Genomic DNA, 17,142 nt, shown 5'->3' with positions numbered 1-17,142 from the left:
TGCCATAATACCAAAGTGGGATCATCAAGATGATTTAAGGCATTACTGCCACCAATTTATTTGGATGGGTTGCCATTTGGCCATAAAATATTTGACAATAGTACGAAAGATACAGAAAAATGTTTTTTCCCAGTGCAAGAGCCAGTAGACAAGAATGGCAAGTATGTATTTAAATTTATGGATCTCTGAATCCATAAAACCTGGATACCAACCAGCAATCTCAAAATTCAAGCTAAAATTTTGTTAATCTCTCTTTACCGTGCTGATACAAATGCCTCCCAATGCTTGAAAGTCCGAAAGAAGCAAAGAAGTTCTGCAGCAAGATTTGACCACGACCCATTTTGTGACCACATCCACCTACATTCCGAGGCACATTTATCAAGGGTCAAATTTCAAATTTATAAATTTGAAATTCGACTAGTAGAAATCTAATAATAAAATCTAAATTTTTTAAACTCTGACAAATTGAAACGATCAAATCAAATTAGATTCAAATTCGATCAAACTCGATGTCGAGTTTTTTTTTTTTTGAATGTCAGGAAGGCTGCAAACATCTCCAAATTGATCCCTAGACCACTCCTATTGACTTAAACAGGAATTCGGCAGGTTTTAGGTGGTGAACAGTCTAATTTAATTAAAGGGCCAGTATGATAGCATAATACAGGTAAATCTCAAAAATTTAATTCTAATTTTTCAAAAAACTAGAATCGAATTTAGTTAACTCCCTAGACAATTTGACAGTTAGCATAAATTCGAATTTTCAATTTGACTCTTGATAAATCTGCCCCGCCATGTCAATTTTACAAAATTTGGCATGTTATGGAAAGTCTGAACACACTTCTGGGGGTAGAGCCATCTTTTGTGTGTTATTACAGTTTTGCTAATGAAGGTGAATTGCCCTTGAGGCAACTTCAAGCGATTTTGGAAGTCTCAAGGCAATGGCACAACAGGAGATTAATTACCAGTGATACATTTCAGCTTCTTAAAATCAGTAGTACGTTTTGCAAACACTACGGATTCTTAGTTGCTAAGAAGTAGAATGTATTGTTTTAGCATTTCATAGAAAAGGGAAATATTCTTTAAAAAATGTGATTTATCTGCATAAAATTAAGTACATGGGATATGGCCAGTGGCATAACTATAGAGGAAGGGGATCATAGTGCGCTGGGCCCCTCTGAAGAATTTTTTGCTGGGGGCCAGGTGCAAAATAGTTACGCCATTGGATATTGTCATTTAGGAGCTTTCTGGATAATGGGTTCAAGGATAAGAGATTCCATACCTGCATTACATTTAAGTAGGGATATCTAAATTGTAAATAATTTGTTTTTACGCATTACGGCACTTAAAATATTGAAATAGTTACTTTACTCCTATAAACCTTAATAAAGAGGTAGGTACCTGGATTAGCTCTCCTCTTTTCAAACCTGCAGATACTTCCTCTTTTGTAATGTAGGCCTCAAATATATTCTTTTTTTTACCCTTTCCACGACACTTCTCATTCAAAATGCTGCGATTTGTGCCTGTACATGAGATTTACAAAAAAGAAAAAAAAAATTTTTTTCATTTAAAGCCATCTAAAGAGAACCTAAATTCTAGTGTTAAGCAGGAAAGTATTAGCCAGCATATTATAAACAGTATAGCAAAGTGCTGCAGATTTTACAGAGAGCAGCATGTAGCAGTGGGGTTCACTGCATCATGATGCAGGTTACTGCTGTCCACAGTGCTGAAAATGCAAACCCACTGTAATCATGCCATCTGTGAAGACGTAAGGCCAGCTAACATTTGATTAAACACTACATGGCAAAATAGTATTGCTTTGCATATGTTGTGGTACAAACGGAGATGGAATGTCTATATGTTTAGAATTAAGAGTCTTCATCACAGTGTGTTGTCCATGTGATCAAATGAAGTACAGTTACTTTATGAAAAACGTTTTTGCCTGAAACAAAGTTTCTGCCTGCATATTTCCTTGCTAACAGGGTGGTACAATATCACTCCTACAGCACAACCCTGCAGCCTAATGATTTCTTGCACAATATCCCTTTACCTTTATTTGCCCAGATCAGATTTTAAAAGAATGTTGGAATATTTTTGAGTTAAATGAAAGCAATTCATCACTCCATCACAAAATTGCAGGTGCAGAAGGCAAAAATTGTCAAAGTACCTGGCTAGACTGGAAGTAGAATGTAGTGTTTAAAGAGGAATGAGAAGAAGAGAGAACGGTGGACATAAAATTTTGCTTCAGCTCTCATATACATTTGGGAGATACATACTTTGAAGTAAATATTGGAATAAAATAATGTTTTGGGTTTTTTTTTATTTTCAGATAGGGTACAATGCATTTAAAATAAACAGTCTGTGGGGCTTGGCAGAAAGTTTCAATCGCCAACTTTCCAAAGAGCCACAATTAGCTTCCAAAAAAAAAAAGAAAAAAAAAAAAAAAAAAGTTATGATCTTTAGATAAAAACTTGGATGGGGGGGTGGCTTCATGTAAAAAACAACAACCAACTATCTATATCTTACTGTGTGTCTACACATTTTACACTCAGTCTGTGGGTCGGTTTCTTAGTATGATTTTAGAAATTCATTGCACTTTTGATTACCAACAAATTTCATAAAGCAAATCATGCAAACTTTTAGGAAAATTCCTTTAATAAATAAAGGTCCCACAGATATTCATGGTTAGTACAAGGGTTTGTTTGATAATACTAAACAAACACCAAATTTGTTTGTAAATTATCTGGTTGGCCAACTACAGCATTGACAACGAATGCTGTACTCTCCCTATGGGTCTGCACAGGCACTTGTGCAGTGATCTATGGCCCAATGACCAATTAATCAGACTGGGCACTTTTTGAGCACTTAGATTTCTCCAAATATGGTAAGCATTAGCGTTTCTCATTCATAAGGCTATTGCTATATAAGTATAGAAGTCCACTTGATGAAAGAACTGGCTATTTTTTCTGTTACTCTGGACAAGAATTAAAAATTGGCACAAATCATAAGAAAGCAGGCTTTTATTCAATTGAAGTACCTCTTTGGGTGCCAGTTTGAACAGGGCTCAGAAATTCGTTGTTGTGCATAGTTTCGCAGTGGGATTCTGAAAGCTGTCTCTGCCTGTTGAGGCTTGGGGGTGTGCAAGCACTTTCTGACTGGTTTCTGGTTCTGTGAAATCCACGCTTGTGACCACCTAATGCAAACACAGAAAGCACAGCAAGTCAATTTACTCAGCATTGCACAAAAGACAATATTATACCAAACATAGTATTTAAGAAAGTTCTATTAAAGTGACACCAGAAAATTAAAATACTTTATTTACATTTTAGGGTTATATCTGTACAGTGCTTGCAAATAAAACACAAATGCAAAACATATAAGAAAGGTCCTATTGCTGTGTAAGAGCTATAGGAGATCTGATCACTATACAGTATTTCCAGGAGAGTGCTAAAACCATTGTATTGTAAATAAGTTATCTGTTATAGAAATGTGGCCTCCACAACCCTACTGAAACTTGACAGGCATACCGCAAAGCTACAAGGTAGATTTAATTATATAAACTATATTGAGGCTTCTGAAGAAAAAGTACTTTTCTCCAGCACTGGTAAACTTTGGATTTTTGGAGGATTAGTAACACCAAAAAATTAAAGTACCAAAACATGGTCTACATCTGCCATCCCCAATTAATTGAGGTAAACCCTAATTGGATTATGTAGAATTTAAAGGAAAACTAAACCCCTCGAACAATGTAGGTCTCTATAGAAATATATTTGCTTAAAACAGCTCATATGTAAAACCCTGCTTCATGTAAATAAACCATTTTCATAATTTTTTTTTTAGCAGTAGGTGCCATTGGGAAATCATGAATAGAAAACTGCCATTTTAAAAAATTAGGGCAGCCCCATGAGATCGTATGATTCACGGTGCACACAAACATACCAAACTTGTTAGGTCATCAAGAGCCAATTAACAGACAGTTCTGTCTTTTGCTTCCACACTTCTTCCTGTTACAGTTAGAGTTGCAGTACTTCTGGTCAGGTGATCTCTGAGGCAGCACACAGACCATCATGAAATGGTGGTTCAAGGCAAGAGATGTAAAAGGGCAATCTTTGCTTAAATATATATTCCAGTTTGACAAGATTCTTTAATATGCAACTTAATTTGATATAAACTGTTGCTAAAGTATTCATTTTGGGGGTACAGTTTTCCTTTAAACTGTAAAGTAAATGTTCATGTCTAAATCAAGAAGTTCCATCTCCTTAAATGGATACCTTTTACTTTTCCTTCTCTCATAGTCCCGCTCATGCATGATGGGCTTCTACATAACCTTTAAAATACTGGCCACAGGCTATCCTCTATGGAGCAAGGTGGAAAATTTGAGCAACAATCAAAGCATTAGGGTCTATAGTAAGAAACTGGTTTAGGGAACAGATGCCTATTTCCAATACAGCCAGTATAAAACATGAATTAGGGATGTGTAAGGGCAAAACCAAGCTCTTAACTAGGAGGCTGCCTACTTTAAATCTGTGATACAGGTTTATTTTTCAAGGAAATTAGGTTTTCTTGATATCTATTGAAGAACATAGATAACTTTGGACATAGCACTTTGCTAATTGCTAATAGGGTATAATGCATGTAAAATTAACAGTGTGCAGCTTGGAAGAAAGTTTTAATCACCAACTTTCCAGATATTCAAAGAGCCACAATTAGCATCCAAAAAGAGGTATGATCTTTACATAAACTTGGATGGGGGGTGGCTATCTATATCTTACTGTGTGTCTACACATTTTACACACTCAGTCTGTACTATCTTTCATTGCATTATCTTTATTCGTTATTTTAAAAATAAGACAAAAGTTGATCTGCTTATTCTTTCAGGAGAGAACTGTAATCCTGGTTGCTGTGTGTTATAATATCCCCACTCTAAACTTTGCTAACAATTCATGAATGCAATGATGCACAACTCTGTAATCATTGTTAACGCTGCCAAAACCCTAAGGGGCAGATTTATCAACGGTCAAATTTAAAGGATTAAAAAAGTAAAAAATAAAAAAAATAAATAAAAAAATAAATAAAAGTAAAATCCTTGAATTGAACGATTCTAACGATTTTAAGCGATCGATCGAAGGATTTTTATTCAATCAAAAAATAAAGTGCTGGGGAAGGTCCCCATAGGCTAACATTGCACCTTGGTAGGTTTAAAGTGGCGAAGTATGAAGTCGAAGTATTTTGATTATCGAATGGTCGATTTTTAAGATTTTTACTTCAAATCATTCAATTCGATCGAATTTGACCAAGTTGATGGTCGATGTACCCAAAAAAAAAAAATTCGAAATTAGAATATTTTTCCATTGGAATTCTTCACTGGAACTTAGTAAATCTGCCCCTAGGTGTAATCAAGTATACATCTAGCAAATGTAACAATCGATATAATGTAATGAAGTCACCATATATTTTCTAGACAAACCCTAAAAGACTAATAAAACCTAATTGCAGAAAGAAAAAAAGGCACGCTTTTGTAGCATTTGGCTTAAGAGAAAAAAAAAAAACAAGATTATGATCAGTGTTACAAAAAGCCCTGTATGATGGACCCTACTACTCAAGGTAGAAGATTTTATCACATAGATTTCAATGAAGCTGAAAGGGAATACATTTGCATTAAAAAAAAAAAAAAAAAACTTTAGATTTCTTTTTAGACATTCAAATAATGTCACGCACCTCTTCTACATAAGCACAACTGAATGAGCTCATGTAAAAAATAAGAATATTTTCCCTAAAAGGCTACAAAGAAAACTTTACATCTAATACTTTCCATATGCTTAATTTTCAGCTTGTTTGACAAACCATTGAAGGTTCAGTCACCTACAGTATTTGACTGAAGATTAGGTAGATTGCTATCTTGGTTCCTGTTTAAGTATTTTATGCATGTGTGTATGTATAACTTGATGGCACTTTTGGAAAAAGCAAGGTGGAATATATAACATTAAGTGAAGTCAGTTTTAAAATAAAATTTCCAATGTATAATGTATATTTCTTCGGGACAACAGCCAATAGCCAGAAAATGCAACTAGTTTTAAAATTCTGGGTTTCTGTGACTAGACAAAACTGAAAATTCCTTGGAAGAAAAGGATCCCGGGATCTGTAATTTACTCGATGGGCAAATATCTCATAAGGATCCATTACTTAGCCCTATGATTCTATATTAAATGCATATTGACAGCATAAAGCAGTTGTGCTACCTCACAAACAAGAAAGAAAAGATAAAGAGTATATATATGGGATCTGTATCCAGAATACGCAGGACATGGATTTTCCTAGGTAAAGTCTACTAAAAACCATTAATTAAACCCAATAGGAGGGGTTTGCCTTCAATAAGGATTGATTATATCTTAGCTGGGATCAAGTACAAGGATCTATTTGGGGGGGGGATTATCTCATTTGGAATATTTTAATGACTGATTTGTATGACCAGATATATACAGACCAGCTTTAGAGTCCTAGAAATGCTACAGCCCTACTCTACACTTGTAACGTGAGAAGCAGTACAACCCCTATATTTTCTACTCTTCCTTTTTTCTTTTATTTCTCACACCCACCTTTAAAATAAGGTTAAGATTTGTGCATGTATTGTAGTTGATTTATACTCAAAAATGTTCTCATATGTCTCAATGAGAAGAATATTGTCCTTTTTCTTCATTACTGGGTTTTCTCTCTCTCTCATTTTGTGGGCCTTGCACATACACAATACCTGCATATAATGCATTTGAATGTTTTTCCTGCAGTAAAATTCTGCCATACTGGGATTCATTTCTGCATTTCTTGCATGCTCAAGTACAGCACAGCAGTGGCATATACTGTACAGATGACTACAAGATAAAGGTCTGCAAAATACCAGTGTATAAGTCATTTCTATGCTCATATGTTACTATTTATTTCTGGGAATAGACATGGATCAAAGCTACATCTTTGAGAATTGTCATCAATTTATGGAAATAGGCATAAAGCTGTTACACAATAAAGGTATAATCATTCCTCCCTCACTCACATATAGGTTACTTATCACTGCTAGAAATCAGTGATGCAATCTTCTAATAATCCTTCTTCCTCATAAATCCCTTGGGAGTTCCACAGAAATCTTGCCTTCCTTGCACAGCTGTTAGAAGTATGTTTATTATCAGAGTCAGAGTAAAATATGCATACAACAGTTTTTTTTTTTTGTTTTTTTTTTAAGAATAGGAAGAAATGTTCACTGTTTTTGTTATACAGAAAAATGTACATTATATCTTCTTTCCATAACAATAGCAACATTTTCAAGAGGTATCAGGGTGCATCTACATGAGTAGAAATGTCACACAGACTCATCTTGCTGTATTTTTCCACCTGGCAGACTACTTGTAGACAAAGACAACCTTTGAGCTACTATTAATGCCTTGAAGGAGAGGGCTTTCTTTAGTAGCTTAATGCACAAAATGTCTTAATGTCCTTAATATAATGAGTCGAGTTCAGAGGACCTTTTGTCTATATGAATTGTGTGACCACAGCCTCAATGCACTCCCACCTAATTATTTAAAATGTAATGGAGAGCACAACTTTCCCTTTTTTGCTAGAGTATTTTTGAAACATGTTTATGTGCACAGTGGCAGCATTCCATTGCAGATGGGAGCAAACTTAAATGGCCTTGAACACACCCATCTACTGCAGTCTAAAAATGTCATCTGCACAAACCTTAAAACTGGTTGATGGCGGTTTAAATAGAGGCAAGACTACTGAGCCAAATAAGGAGCCATGGGTGTTCTCTAAATAAACATAGTACACCAGTCAGCTGTTAAAAACATGATATAGGCTTCCTTAAAGGGTACCCGTTACCCAAAAAAAAATATTCAAAATTCTATTTTATCACATTAAAAAAAAAAAATGATACCTAGTTGCGAAGATAATGTGATAATGTTAAAAAAGCTGATGAATGGGGCATTAAGGAGTCTATAGTAAATCCTCAACCTCACATTAATTTATTATCTAGTGGCTAGGGTCATTAAAAATAAGCTCTAGAATGTGGTTCAAGTGCTAGATACATAAAAACTTTTTAGCAAAGCACGTGCAGACAAGGGTCTCCAAAAGCAATGCAAATTGGGTTTTGTCTGTAAAGATTCTCCAATAGCAAAAAATAATTTGTTAATAAAGCACCTATTTTCAGTCATAAAAGATGGGGAAACAATACAAGAGTCAGAAAAGGACAGAATGTTAAATGAAGGCTAAAAAAAAAAATTTTAAAAAAAAGGAAAAATAAACCCAAGGAAGAGTGAAAGAGGTATAGAAAAAGCAAACAAAAATCTAGCAGGTTGCCATTTTTGGTAGAGCTTTTGCCATCTGTCATTTAGCTTACCTATTAAAGGAGACATAAGAAATTAAAATACCCTAATTTTTAAGGCAATTATAAGTAATATATGGTGTTGCTTTTACATGGTGCTATAAATTAATATCTTTAAAAATAGCCCCTTTATTAGAGCTCCGGGGGTGGTGTGTCCTAACGGTCTCTGCCAGAATCACAGTAAGAGAGGGACAGCCAATCACAGCCCTACAGTCACATTAGCATAGACATGCTTCAGTTCCCTATCGGGTCCTGCTAGTTGCTGATTGGTTCCTGTCCGGCAGTGCAGTGAGCTAAGTGCCACCGGCTCCCCTGCACAGCCTCGGAATTCAGGGATCAGGAAGTAAAAGAGAAGGGAGGAATTAGGGTTTTTGCAGAAATATTCAATAAATCAGCCTGAAACACTACTTTTTAAGCACAGTTCTTTCTATATCTAAAGGAGTATAACTCACTTTAAAAACCATCTGTCAGAATCATAAAAGTAGAGAAAAGATCATGCCAATGTGTTTACAGAGAGAGAGTCATGTCCATTCCTTTTTTTTTAAGCAATAAAAATCCTGCTTTATAACCAGGATCAGGTTTTTGTTACATGAAGTGTAAAACTTAAAGAGGAGTTAAATTACAAAAATAGTCTGCCCCTTTAAGGACTATGACACAGGGCATATTATTCTCTGTCGGCCTATTTAAGCTGCCTTTCATTCATCTGCCATTTGCGTATATCAGAGCTGAATGTATAATAAACCTGGGTGAAAGTACCTGGGTCACAAAATGTACTTCATGTAAACACTGTAATCTGAGCATTGTGGATCAGAGTTACGTTACCGGAAAACTAAGATTAAGCTTCACAGCAAATAAACCAACAGTAAAAATTCACTTAGGGCTATGGCATGAGGCGTGAAATCACAATGAGTACCACCAATCAGTATAACAGGAATTGCTTCCTAATTACCAAAGTGGAAAATGGAGCATGTTCAAATGAAGATTCCCTTTGCCACCTAATGAGAAGTCACTTGCTGTGACCCCTGGAATTTTGAACACCATTAGCAAGCAGTTGTAGACTTTTAAAGTACCAGATATACTATTAGTACTTAATGCACTGGCAACATTTATATCTACAGATTTCTGTTCAATTAATCCTTCCTTCAAATTATTTTTATAGGTTCTACTGCACAGAACCTAATTTAGGAACTTTTTTTTTTTTACATGAATGACGGTTGCCTTCCTTTTACTTCAGCAAAGTCAAAATACTTCAAAAAAAAAAAAAAAAAAAACCAAAGGGGAAAAAAAAAAAAAACATATCTATGGGGTGAACTTGGAATACATTTTTGGTATCAGCAACCAATTAAACTACCATTATCAATTATTTGAGGCACCATTTGATTATGGGTCAGCTGTATTAAAATTATATAGGAGTTAATAGAGCTGTTGGGAAGGGAGGAGAACATAGGTTTTAGACAGACAATCTTTTTGGCCTCCCACTAAACAACATTGCAATAGACAGAAGTGATCTAAAAAAGGCTTCCCTCCTAACAAAGTCAACATGCTAACTTACCTTAAAGTGATACTGACACATTCCTATAAAAATAGGAACGTGTCTGTATCAGTGAAAAGAAGCTGCACGCAGAATAGAAGCAGCTGAAACCTCCTCAAAGCTGCCCCTTAGCCCGGCGAACCTTCAGCTTCTTTTCACAGATACCGACACTTTCCAATTTTTATCGAAATGTATCAGTAACACTTTAAGTCACCAACAAAGTCTCAGTAAAGCTGAGCAAGTCTTTACTTCTCTAATAATCTTAAATATACAATACAGTATATCTTTCAATTTCCTTTCTATTATATTTGATGAGGTTGCTCACCTTCCAAACACTGTTTTCAGGTCACTGCTTTCCAGATCGTACACCAGAAATAAAGATCTTTTTCAACTTCCTTCTATTTTGTTTTGTTTTTTTGGCCAGTTTTCATTAATCAGAATAATCATTATGGTTTTAACCTGGTGTCTCAGTCGGCATTTTGGTAATCCAGATTCGGAGTCAATACAATTTTCCACATTAGTTAATTCATTCCACAGCAGCACCAGTGGAATGTTAGCAATTATTGTAACAATAACAGCTGTCTTTAAAGAAACTCGGGGATTATACCCTGCATGGCCAAAGGTAGGAAATATATCAACATAAATATCAACTTTAGAACAGTTTATAGCATTGGTTACCCATCACCCAGATTTGCTCTAGGGAGATATGAAAAGATGAAACTTAAATATTGAGAATATAAAAAATAGAAAGCAATTTAAAAAAATCTGAAAAACAACAGAATTGAAACGGTATTTGGAAGGTGAACAACCCCTTTAAACTTGTCAGTCAATTTGTTGCCTGTTTGAAAATATCAAACAAATGATTTAAGTACAAACTGCATATTACAAAAGTTACATTTTGAAGGCCAATTAAAAAAGTTAGTATCTTTTATCATGTTAAAAAGTATAGACAAACCTTTGCTTCGCTACATCCGATTATACAGTTGCTGTTAGGAACACTGATTTTAACTGGATAAATTGAAAGAACTTTATGCCTTTGACAAGTGATCAACCTTATTTCTCAGCTACAAATGGCACACAATATATCCACTTTATTTTAAGCAAACTATTCTTACCAGGGTACATATTCCCACCTAAACTTTGTTCCAGTAAAACTATCTTCTAAACATAACTAGCTTTTACAGAATATAGATGTGTGCCATGAAGAGAAAATACACACTTATAAACATTAATTTTAGAAATGAAAACAAGTAATTTTCCATTACAATCCTTTAGCAGGACCTACTAGCCATATCTTGCACACGTCACTACTTCATATAACCCTTCCACTTGTGGTTCTGTGTGCTGAGGTTATCTGTTGTGTTGTAGGCCCCAGAGAGAACTATCCAGATGCTTTGATCTTGTAAACCTACTCTTGCTTTGTTGAAGCTACCCCAAATAATCCCTTCTTTTAATTCGGTTTCATATGCAGAAGGTGTACTGCTAGGGACCCCGTTTTAGCGTTCACAAATGAAATGTAAATGCGTGGATGTGGATCCACAGATAAGGATTCTGGGACTTTACATTTCTAAATTTAGATATGCATTTTACTACATATGAATAACTATTTTAATGTAACATGAAAAAGAGCAAAGACATTTTTAAGCTTATTTATAATCGGATAGATATGTAGAAACACAAATAAGCACACAGAATATTCTATACACACAAATTAAATATTCATGGTTTACAAACACTTTCGGCAGATTTATCAAAATGTGAGATTAGAGCTTAATAAATAAAAACCCACCCAAGTTCTGTTCATTCCTATGGGATTTTTCGAATTGTATTTATCATTGGGTGAAAGCTAGAACCCACAATAAAAATCCCATAGGAATGAACAGAACGCAAGAGAGTTAATTTATTAAGCCCTAAAATCACATCTTGATAAATGTGCTATACGTCCAGGAGATTAATCCTAGTTCTTTATAAGGAATACTTTTCCTCTACACCATATGCAAGGTCAGCATAGCCATGTGCAGCAGAAAAATGCACAGTGCAAGACTACTGGTTAGCAGCAAGGTTTTTCCAGTCATATTTAAACTGTGTGTATTCACTGGAAGCAAAATGCACTGCAATTTTCGAATTGTATGGGTGAAGTGGAAGCTAAGGGCAGAGACTCATGGAGATTCGGGGAGATTAGTGGCTCGGCGACAAATTGCGTCTTCTTCGGGGCGACTAATCTCCCCAAACTGCCTTTCAGCCAGCTAGAATCTAAAATTGCCGGCGAGATGGCACTCTGAGCGCCCGAAGTTTCCTTGAGGCATAGGTTAGTTCAGAATGACATCAGTAAGCGATCAGTAACACCTACAACAAAATCATACCTTCTAAAAGCTGTTCTCTTTGGGAGCCTTTGATAGGAGTTTGAGACTTAGCCTTTTGCTTATCAGATTGGTTGTCCCTTTTATAGGATTCTTTGTTATCAGATTCACACATTTGTATCGATGGCCCCTTACTTGTGGGATACATTTGCCTTTTTCCAGAAGTATTTACTAGAACTTTTCCGGAGTTCTCTGGCTCCAAATCTGAATCATGACTTGATATTGTAGCAGCATTGCCTTTCTGCTTTTCAGCTACTGCCTCAGATTTTCTGCAAGGGTCCCCATGTTCACAACCTCTGCTCTCACAAGAGGCTTGTTTAGTTGGCAAGTTATGATTGCTTGGTCCATTTCTTCCCAATAATTCCTGAAAACCACCCTCAATTTCCAAGTCTCTATCCAAGCCAGCATCTCCATGTGAACTCTCTTCTTGCTGCAGCTTCTGAGCTATGTAGTTCAAAAAGAATTTAAACCGTCCACTGTGATGTTGCTGCACTAATCTGGCATAGGCATTTTTTTGCTGAACACCTGACCAGCTGATTCCTTCCTTTGGCACTTGACCATGACTTGTTCTTGCATGACCCACATGATCCATGTTGAATCTTTAAATTATATATTTGAAGCAAAACAAAATTAAATTTTTTTTTTAATAAACAAATCCACATTAAGCTGCACTTTTTCTCAGCGTGATTTCAAACAATTCTAAATCTAAAAGCAGAAATGCTTCCAAAATGTTTTTATACTTGCACATTGCCCTTTCCCCTTTCACAGTACAATAATTATATGCATATTTGAAGGTGCTGCATTACATTAGTAGCCAAATCATTTTAACAACACAAAGTATTCAGCAATAGCAACTGTAAAAAATAAGTGTCACACTCGCTCTTGTGCAGTGACAAGTCCTAATAATCCCCAAACCATGAGAACTTCTGAGAGTTGTAGACTTATTTAAAACAGATGCACTAGACAGGGATCCCCAAGCTTTTCAACCCGTGAGCAACATTCAGAAATAAAAGGATATGGGGAGCAACACATGCATGAAAAATGTTATTGGGGTGCAAAATAAGTGCTGTGATTGGCCATTTAGTAACCCCTATGTGGATTGTCAACCTACATTGAGGATCTGTTTAGCAGTGCACCTAGTTTTTATACAACCAAAACTTGCCTCCAAGCCTGGAATTCAAAAATAAGCAGCGGCTTTGAGGCCATTGGGAGCAACATCCAAGGGGTTGGAGAGCAATATGTTGCTCACGAGCTACTGGTTGGGGATCACTGCACTAGACATAAGCTACTAAACCTACATAAAGTGCCTAAGATTCCTGAAAAATTAAGAGGTCATATGTTTCAACAGTATTTCTCCAACACCAACCAGTTGTCCTACGGCTGTACTGTATGAATGGAGCACAGGCAACAAGTCATTTTTACTTGCATGCAATCATGTTCTTTCGGGAATTTTTTTTAAAAAAATCTGTCCTGCGTATATTGGGTAGCTGGCAGTTCAAAACATAAGCCAAATTTAATACGTCAGAAGCTAGGTGGGGACCAGGTAATTTTTGCTAGTTAACATAAACCTTTCACATTGATTAGAGAATACAAATAATCAAATGTAATTCAACAATGCCTTTGCATGATGCTGGTACAAGGCTAGCAGATGGCTTCTTAAGAACACGATTACATTTTTTTATTTGTTTAAATGGTGAAATCATTACTTTTATTCTAAGATTTCGGAAAAATTACCTACATCGCTGCTGTCACAGCAAGGTAATGAACATAGCATGGAACTACCTAGAACTTAAGGGTGTGTTCAGTGGGCATTTTGAAGCTTTGCAAAGTGAAGCTCGCACGCACTCCCTGGCCCTAATCTACTGCTATAACCTGGTGCTCAGCCCACATTTCTGGGGCTGGCCCCTTGATTAGAAGACATTTAAATTTTTTTTTTGTTTGTTTTTTGTTTAAATGGTGAAATCATTACGTCTATTCAAAGATTTAGGAAAAATTACCTACATAGCTGCTGTCACAGCAAGGTAATGAAGATAGCATGGAACTACGGTTCACTGGGCAATTTGAAGCTTTGCAAAGTGAAGCTCGCACGCACTCCCCTAAGTGTTTGTTGTGTCAAGCAATATAACGTTTCTGGGGCTGGCCCCTTCGTCAGGTGACTAAGAACTTTAAAGGGATACTGTCATGGGAAAAAAAATTTTTTCAAAACACATCAGTTAATAGTGCTGCTCCAGCAGAATTCTGCACTGAAATCCATTTCTCAAAAGAGCAAACAGATTTTTTTATATTCAATTTTGAAATCTGACATGGGGCTGAACATTTTGTCAATTTCCCAGCTGCCCCTGGTCATGTGACTTGTGCCTGCACTTTAGGAGAGAAATGCTTTCTGGCAGGCTGCTGTTTTTCCTTCTCAATGTAACTGAATGTGTCTCAGTGGGACATGGGTTTTTACTATTGAGTGCTGTTCGTAGACCTACCAGGCAGCTGTTATCTTGTGTTAGGGAGCGGTTATCTGGTTACCTTCCCATTGTTCTTTTGTTTGGCTGCTGGGGGGAAAAGGGAGGGGGTGATATCACTCCAACTTGCAGTACAGCAGTAAAGAGTGATTGAAGTTTATCAGAGCACAAGTCACATGACTTGGGGCAGCTGGGAAATTGACAATATGTCTAGCCACATGTCAGGTTTCAAAATTGAATATAAAAAAATCTGTTTGCTCTTTTGAGAAATGGATTTCAGTGCAGAATTCTGCTGAAGCAGCACTATTAACTGATTCATTTTGGGAAAAAAAATTTTTCCCATGACAGTATCCCTTTAAATCCACTTCAGTTCATTGAGTCACACTGCAGATCAACGGCATCCAGGACAGGTTTAATGTGAGCACATGCATTGCTGTGGGGTTAACAAAACATGTTGCTAAGGGCAAATTTAAGAAACCACAGAGTAGGCCTCTTACAATTAGCATTTTGAACTATTTAGGGCTATGACATACGGTGCTACTTGATGTAACTACAAAACTCCAGAAAATACTCTGCCATAGACAATAAGCTAACACACACGTAGTGTCTTAGCAGGGACAATTATCAGCATTGTCTTTTTTGTAGCCACAAGTAGATGGTTACAAGTAGCTGTGCGTATGTCTTTGCCCCTTAGAGCTATGAAAGAAGGAGCAACTTGAAAAACAAGAAAATACCCAACCACATAGACAATCCTGAGAATGGTCTCTGCTAAAACACCTTATGTCTTAGCAAAGACAAATAAAAGTATTGTCTACTTTGTAGCTGCATCAAGTAGCAGGTTACAATTTGCTCTGTGTGACTGCCTCAAGGGCAGGGGCACACGGGCAGATTCAGGGAGATTTAGTCGCCTGGCCACTAATCACCTCTTCTTCGGGGCGACAATCTCCCCAAACTGCCTTCCCACTACCTGCTATAATGAAAATCCACCAGTGCAATGGCACTCGCGGCATTTCCCTCCGAAGAAGAGGCGATTAGTGGCCAGGTGACTAATTCTCCCCGAATCGGCTCGTGTGCCCCTGCCCTTAGGGTGAAGGCTGACGGGGAGATTTGCCACCCTCAATAAAAGAGGCACAACTGCGGGCAACAAATTTCCCGCAAATGCTCCTCCACCAGCAATAATTTAAAAAACCTACGTGTTGCTTCATTCTTCCAAAGTCGCCTTTAGAGGAAACTTCGGGCGTCTTGGCGACATGTAGGTTTTACCACCGCTTTAAGTCATTGCCAGTAGAGAGGTATTTTTATAGAAGGTGACAAATCTCCCTGTCAGCCATGGCCCTTTAGGCTCAGCATACCCATCCTCTGCTTAAGTATCCTGCTATATTGGTGAAACACAAACTAGAGAAAAGGCTAAATCATTAAAATAATCTTTAGGGCTAGTTATCTGGCAAGGCACAAAGCAGCAACATACTACCAGCAGCAAAGAGCAACTCATCTCTATACTTAGCCATTTTGTTTTATGGAGTGTGGACAAAGGGCAGCACGCAGATCCGATCAATACAAGATGACTTTAGTAATGGCTGTGTCGCAAGTGAGGATACACACAGGCCCCAAGTTTTGTCGTAAACTTAAAACATGACAGAACACCCCCGATAGAACATTAATACTTGGAAAACTCCCCTTTGTGTGACAGCCAATGTAAACACCCACACGTCACAACCCACCGTTCCTTTTTAGAGAAGAGTAGCATGACAAGACACGTCAATAACCACGCGGTCATGCAACGACGCTTCAATGAAAGCCCTTACTTTGCGCAACTTGGTACTCGGTGCAGTGGCCAATGAATGAGTCACTTCCACAACCAGCACCGCACCAGCACTGAAAGCTTTGAGCAATGACCCATCCGTGACCCCCTTATGAATTACAGTTTCCGCCATTCTAACATGTATCTTATGAAGAGCAGCACAATTGCCCTGTGTTACCCAATGATATCCGCAATCATTTCTCTACCCCTCAGTCCTCACTTCCCCCCCCACACTCACCGGAACTGCCGTCTACGCCGCTTCCCCCAGGCACGATTTAAATACTCCGGGCAGCTGATTGTTGCTATGGAGATTCTACTTCCGGGTCAGTTGGGTACTGGGTAAGGAAACGGGGGTAAGGTGTAGCCAGTTGTGTAAATGGCACAGGCTGAGGTTGGGAGTGGTTAAAGGGATGGGACGTGTAGACGTATTACGGCTCTTTCTATGAATTCAGACCGGGAGCTTTCTATTTAGCGCTGTTTGTATTTACAGGTTGCTACACTGGAGGCGAACTTTCGTAATCATTTGATTTACGCTTTGGCGAGTGTACTTTGCTTCAACTACGATTCCCACTGGTAGCGCTCTTAGACAGCTCAATATGTAACTCATAGGGAGGCGGGTTCCTCACGGTCTA

The 17,142-nt window shown here is 37.3% G+C and overlaps 1 protein-coding gene across 4 annotated transcripts in view; it reads right to left on the bottom strand.

The window, feature by feature from the left end:
• Positions 1–16,884, bottom strand: part of dis3l2.L (DIS3-like exonuclease 2) — a 186,137-nt gene extending 169,253 nt beyond the window's left edge. Inside the window, exons 1-4 of one of the 4 annotated variants that reach the window (XM_018241354.2) lie at positions 16,749–16,862; positions 12,260–12,855; positions 3,035–3,190; positions 1,399–1,520 (exon numbers count right to left, since the gene is read on the bottom strand). In XM_018241354.2, coding sequence (XP_018096843.1) covers positions 1,399–1,520; positions 3,035–3,190; positions 12,260–12,848 — 867 coding nt within the window. In that variant the 5' untranslated portion in view covers positions 12,849–12,855; positions 16,749–16,862. The other 3 variants (XM_041563235.1, XM_018241353.2, XM_018241355.2) reach the window with 3 other exon arrangements.
• Positions 16,885–17,142: the final 258 nt, after the last annotated feature.

Source organism: Xenopus laevis, chromosome 5L, assembly GCF_017654675.1.
Source record: "Xenopus laevis strain J_2021 chromosome 5L, Xenopus_laevis_v10.1, whole genome shotgun sequence".
Lineage (NCBI taxonomy): Eukaryota > Metazoa > Chordata > Amphibia > Anura > Pipidae > Xenopus > Xenopus laevis.
The sequence above is the reverse complement of the archived record's forward strand: the minus strand, read 5'-3'. Positions and strand labels throughout refer to the sequence as shown.